Below are 5766 nucleotides of genomic sequence, written 5' to 3' on the forward strand. Positions count from 1 at the left end.
AAAAGAGGGCCCAGAGGAGATGGCCGTGGGTAAATACCCAGGGGGACACAGTGGGCAGGGAAAGGCTGGGAACTGGCTCTCCCCGCCCTCCTCTGCATGCCCAGACCTAAAACCCAGCGCCTCCCCGCTGTCTAGACGGATGCCAGGTTCCCTCCTCGCTTCCAGAGCTAGGGGGCAGAGGAGGGGCGGTGGAGAAGGCAGCTGGCAGGAAGCCGGGACGAGGTTGGCTTCTTTATGGTGCCGTGGGCTGGCCGGACCATCAGCAACCCATGCTCCAGCTGACCCACGGCCCGGGTTTTTCTGCTTCTGCCCAGGCTGCGGGCACAAAAATGGGGTGCCAGTGCCCCCTCCATATGCTCTTTGGCAAAGCACAACAGAGGAGCTGCCCTCCTGGGGCAGCCAGATCCCCAGAATGGAGTTGGAGGGAGCTGTGGGTACATGCCTGCACATACACAGCCATGGGGATGGGGGTGGGTGGCTCTTGGGGACATTCAGAGCTCCATGGAGACAGAGCAGGGGATGCTGAGCCCCCGTGGGTGGGCCCAGCTGGCAGCACCAGCCAGCGGTGCCTGGCATTGGCACAGCACCTGAGCGACGTGGTGCCAACGTTGGGATGAAATCCGATTTCTGTCCCTAAATCATGGCAGAGAGGGGGCTGAGCCTGCAGCCGGCTCCCGCCCATGCAGGGGCTGCACAGGGATGGTGGGGAAAAAATCCTGGGGCGCAGCAACTCCAGCAGCATTGAGCATCACAGCTCAGCACCTGGCTGGACACGTGGGGTCCATCCTCCACAGTGCCACGGGGGGAACATCGGGGGTCCCAGGAAAGCACCAAAGGATGGGGCCCAGCAGGGCAGGGGGAGCCCAACCAGCGGAGCTCCCGCTGTGCCCTCGCACCAAGGCAGCGAAATGCTCAGCGTGGCACAAGGAAGGACCCTGCAGCACCAAGGCTGTGCCAAGCACAGCTCCAGACAGCCCCGGCGCGGCCGCTAGCACCCTTGGGGCTGAGTTTTACAGAAAACAACAACAAAAAAAATTAAAAATAATTAAAAAGGAAAAAAAAGAAAACAACCGCAATTAAAAAAAAAAAAAAGCAAGACTTGATCACAAATGCTGACCTTGGGGTGCGCTCAGCGCTGCCGCACGCAGGGAGCAGCAGCCGGGTGGCCACCGGTGGGTCAGCGCCAACCGCGAGGGGACCCACGGCGTCCTCACACCTCGGCAAAGACCAACCCGCACTGCTCCTGCCGCTTCCCGCAGCGCCGCGCCACCATGGCCAAGTAGAGCGTCAGCAGGGCCACCCAGTAGCAGGCGTAGAGGACGGCACCCGAGACGAGGAAGGCAACCTCGGTGTCGCTGAGCAGGTCCTGGCTGTAGGCTGTGTAGGCCAGGCCGCCCAGCAGCACGGCCGCCCACACCGACACCGGCAGCAGCCCCACAAAGTTGACCACGATGGTGCGGCGGCCCGACGTGCCCCAGCCCGACTTGTTGATGGTGGCGATGGCAAACATCTTGGCGGGCAGCAGGCTGGACATGTAGAGCAGGGCGTAGAGGGAGACGAAGATCATCTCAGCGCTGCCGCGCAGGAAGCAGGCGTAGGTGGCCTTGATGATGCCCACCAGCTGCACCGTCAGCAGGAAGAGGAGGATGTTCCAGATGCGCCCGCGGTAGAAGAGCTGGATGACGGTGGCGATGAGGAAGAAGGGGAAGAAGCCGGTCACCACCGACTCGTAGGTCATCCAGAGGTGGTGCTTGTGGAACCACAGCGCGTTGTAGAGCCACTCACGGAAGTAGGACTTGCTCCAGCGGGTCTGTTGGTTGAGCCAGCGCAGGTAGCGTGTCGGCGTCTCCGTCAGGCAGCGGGAGCGTGCTGTGTACTTGGTCTGGTAGCCCAGGCTGAGCACGCGGTTGGTGAGATGCCGGTCGTCCCCAAAGCTGCACTTGGTGCCCAGGAAGGTCTGGTGGTACCAGTCCTCCAGGAACTGCTGCAGCAGCGCGTTGCGGTACATGCCCAGCGGGCCGCTGATGCACTGCACGCAGCCGAAGTAGGACTGGCAGGCACGCTCCACATTGAAGGCCATCCAGTACCGCACGCTGCTCAGGAAGGAGATCCACGAGTCGTACTTGTTCAGGATCTGCGGAGGAGACGGGGTCAGTGCCACCAATGCAAGAGCGGCGCCCCGTGCGCCCCCTCTCTGTCCCACCACCGTACCTGGACATCGCCACCGACGCCACCGACACGGGGGTCGGCCTCCAGGATGCGGAGCATCTCGGCGGTGCAGGCGGGGTCCAGCACCGTGTCTGAGTCACACACCTGGGGGCAGAGGCAACGTCGAGCCCCGCTCCGCCGCCCACACGCGCCCGGCAGACGGCCCAGCCCCAGCCGGGCAAGCCTGAGCCACGGCCGGCGAGACGAGGCAGAGCCCGCAGAGCAGCGGGCGGTGAGGGGAGCGGAGCGCTCCATGCTGCCGGACACCGCTGCCCCAGGACACCCAGTTCTGGTCAATGGCATAGCAGTGGGACACACCGGCTGACCCCAACCCACGCATGGGGGTCCGGGCCCCATGCGGTGCTGCACGGTGTCCCCCGGGTGACACCGGCACGCAGCAGGGGATGCACCAAGGAAGCAACGCTGAGCTCTCCCACGCGGCGCCGCACCCCGTGAGTCCCCAGATCACCCCGCATGTCCCCCCCCCACCCGCCTGGACCCCACATCCACCTGGATGTAGTCCACGGAGTCTCCGAGCGCCCGGAAGGCCGTGTACATCACCTCGCGCTTCCCGCCCCACTTCTGCAGGATGCAGGAGTACGTGGTGCCGCGCACCAGAGCCTGCACGTGGGCCAGTCCTTCCTGCAGCCCAGCCTCTGTTTCGCCCTCGCCCCGTGCGTGGAAGTTACTCCTCCAGACGTAGCTGCCCACGCGCTCGGAGCCCATCACATCGTGGAAGATGTCCAGCATGTAGGTGTCATCCGGGCCGTTGCCGTCCACCACCATCACCACTTTGAGGTCAGGGAAGGCGATGCGCTTGACAGAGTGCAGGCACTTCTTCAGGTAATCGGGATCCTCCTGGTAGGCGGCGATGCAGAGGGCCACGGAGCGGCCCAACCGCACCGGCTGTCCCTCAGCCCTCATGCGTCGGTGCTCCAGGAAAGCAAAAAGGCTCTGGATGAAGAGGTGCAGCCCCAGGATGGCCCCGTAGAGCCCAAAGGAGAGGTAATGCTTCTCCGTGTGGATGAACTGGTACCCGGTGACATAGGCGGCCAGGATGCCCCCCAGCACCGCCAGCGCGAAGAGGCTGGTCCCGACGACACGCAGCGCCGTGGAGAGGCTCACTGGCATCTGGGTGGGATGGGACAGTCAGGGCACGGCCACCACCCAGGGGGCAGCGCGATGCAGGCACAGTGACCGGGTGGTCTCCCAGCCCACGTGAACCTCATCCCCACGCAGACATCGCTTTTGGGATTTCCCCACCCGCAGCCCTGTGGGGCTGGGCTGGAGGACAGGGAAGGGCACGGGAACAACGGGCAGCGGGCTGACCCCGGGGGGCAGGGACGGCCCCGGGACCCCTGGTCCTCGTACTGCGGGACCCGGCTCGGCCCCTCCCTGGTCCTCGACCCCAACTGCGGGACGGGGACTGCGCCGCGGGGCCGGGGGAGCCCGGGGCTGAGGGAGGGGGCGGGGGCGGGAAGCGCTTCCCGGGGGCTCCGCAGCGCCCCGCCGCTCCCGGTCCTCCCCCGCCCCGCGGCCCCCGGTGCCGCTCCGCGCTGTGGGGGGGCCGCGGGCGGTCCTGCAGAGCCGCGGGGGCGGAGGAGCCCCGGGCTGGCACCGGCGGGGCTGGGAGGGAGGGAGGAAGGAGGAGGGGAGGGACCGTACCGGGACTCACCGTGCTGCTACCGGTGCGGGTACCGGTGCCGGTGGTGCCGCTCGCCCCGGCCGCCGCCGCCGCCGCTGTGCGCCCGGCCCGGCCCGCGCGGCCGCTTTATACCGCGGCGGGGCCGGCACCGCCCGCAGCCCGCGGGGTCTCCGCCCGACACCGGGACCGGCACCCCCGGCACCAGCACCCCCGGCACCACCCCCGGCCCCGCCCGCAGCCCCCGGGACCCGCCCGGCACCGGCCCCGCACTGCGGGATGCACCGGGCGCCGGGTCCGTCCCCACCCGTCAGCCGGGGACAGCTGGGAAACCCGGGGACACGGATCTAGCAGCCCCGTGCCATCCTCCAGGACCCTCCCCACCTCCCCGCGTCCCCTCCGTAGCCATCAGCCACCGCCTCCCGGGGACACACGGGGACACCTCGTGGCTGTCATTCTGTCCCTGTGCCCCCTCAAGAACGGGAGACCTGCGCCCATCACACGCGATGTCCCCGTGCCAGGCTGACGGCAAGGCACCGCCAGCCCCGGAATGGACCCCGCCGAGCCGCAGCCTTTCTTCTTTGGGCTCAGATCCCGCACTTTTGGGTTCCTCCCCGGCTGGGTGCAGGGCTCGGTGCCGCCCTCCAAGGGGACACTCCCTGGGCGGACCCCGGGGGTCCCCCGCGCACGGTGGGACGAGCTGGGACCCCCGCACTGCTGTCGGGCTCCCACGTGGCACCAAACGGTCGCATCTGTGTCCCTGCTGCTGGGGCACGGGGTGTCCCGGCACTGCAGGGAAGGGACGGGGACAGGAGGGTGCACACCGCGCCCCGCTGCAGGTGCCCAGCGCTGGGGTTACGCTGCGGCCCCGTTACCTTTCAGTGTGATCGCAGCTCCCGGGTGCTCTCCCCGCACGAGTGCTTCCCAAGGTATAAATAAAATTTCCTCCTCCTCCGGCACAGAAATCTCCTTGTTCGCAGCGGCAGAATTGCAGTCAGACGCCCAGGGAGCTGCATTAATACAGACTTCTCATTCAAACCCTTCCTCTGGCCGTCTGCTCCAGGCCCTGGCAAAGCACAGCCGGTACGGCTGCATCCCGGCGTGCGCCCGCAGCCCAACGCCGGCAGCGGCTGGCGGCGGTGACAGCGCAGTGGAGCGCCGGTCCGCCAACGAGGACAATGCGCTCCTGGCCACACACACAGCACGGCACGGCACAGCACGGCGCTGGTGGCTTTGCTGGGGGTGGGGATGCAGCCCGGTACCCCAACCTTGTGGGGCTGTGGTGCAGCAGCACTGTGCAGCCCCTGGCTGGGGGTGGCTGAACACTGGTTTGCCACAGGGTGCCGGAGCCCCGGGTACCCTGCTGTGATCCTGCAGCCCCCTGCCCTGTTCACCCACTCTGCTCAGGATGCGCAGTGATGCTGCAGGGTTGGGATGTCCCCCTTGCTGGGGTACCCCTGGGGGCTGCCCTGAAAGAGGGAGAGGGATGACCCCAGTGCTAGAATGCCCCCAAACAGTGGTTTACTGTGAGGGCCTGCAGCCCCCTGAGCACAGAGGAGCTCCAGTGCAGGTCCACAGCGCTGTCAAATAGGCAGAAGGGCTCCAGTACTGGTGGGGTACAGGAGGTTGGCAATACCATCTCCATTTCCTTATTTTCTCCTGGGAAAATCACTCAAATATGGATAAAATTACATTTTGAATCTGATTTGGCTGCTGCTTCCAGATATCTTTTCCCTTGGCCCATAAATGCCTCTTGATGCCCACAGGAACCCCAGGGACTGAAGGGCTGAACACCCCTGGCCATTCCAGGGTCCTGACACCCCAAATCCCCCAGTACCCAGGGGCTCTCCACGTGTCTCACGGCTGAGATGGCACCAGGGCACTGCGTGGCTCCCAGAAACAGACAACACACAGCA

At 66.3% G+C, this 5766-nt stretch overlaps 1 protein-coding gene across 1 annotated transcript; it reads right to left on the reverse strand.

Moving 5' to 3' along the window:
* Positions 1-126: 126 nt before the first annotated feature.
* On the reverse strand, positions 127-3942 carry HAS3 (hyaluronan synthase 3). Its single transcript, XM_052685855.1, has 4 exons — positions 3884-3942; positions 2719-3339; positions 2212-2313; positions 127-2134 (listed from the first exon to the last, which is right to left on the reverse strand). The coding sequence occupies exons 2-4, from the start codon at positions 3337-3339 to the stop codon at positions 1211-1213; spliced, it is 1647 nt and encodes a 548-aa protein (XP_052541815.1). The 5' UTR covers positions 3884-3942; the 3' UTR covers positions 127-1210.
* Between the last annotated feature and the right edge of the window lie 1824 nt (positions 3943-5766).

Source organism: Tympanuchus pallidicinctus, unplaced genomic scaffold, assembly GCF_026119805.1.
Source record: "Tympanuchus pallidicinctus isolate F22 unplaced genomic scaffold, pur_lepc_1.0 scaffold22, whole genome shotgun sequence".
NCBI lineage: Eukaryota > Metazoa > Chordata > Aves > Galliformes > Phasianidae > Tympanuchus > Tympanuchus pallidicinctus.

Bases quoted from the DNA above. Each gene is read 5' to 3' on its own strand.
- HAS3 (XM_052685855.1), bottom strand. From the start codon at position 3,339: ATGCCAGTGAGCCTCTCCACGGCGCTGCGTGTCGTCGGGACCAGCCTC. The intron at 2,314-2,718 runs GTGGATGTGGGG...CTCTGCCCCCAG, and splicing joins ACTCCGTGGACTACATCCAG to GTGTGTGACTCAGACACGGT. The intron at 2,135-2,211 runs GTACGGTGGTGG...TCTCCTCCGCAG, and splicing joins GCGTCGGTGGCGATGTCCAG to ATCCTGAACAAGTACGACTC.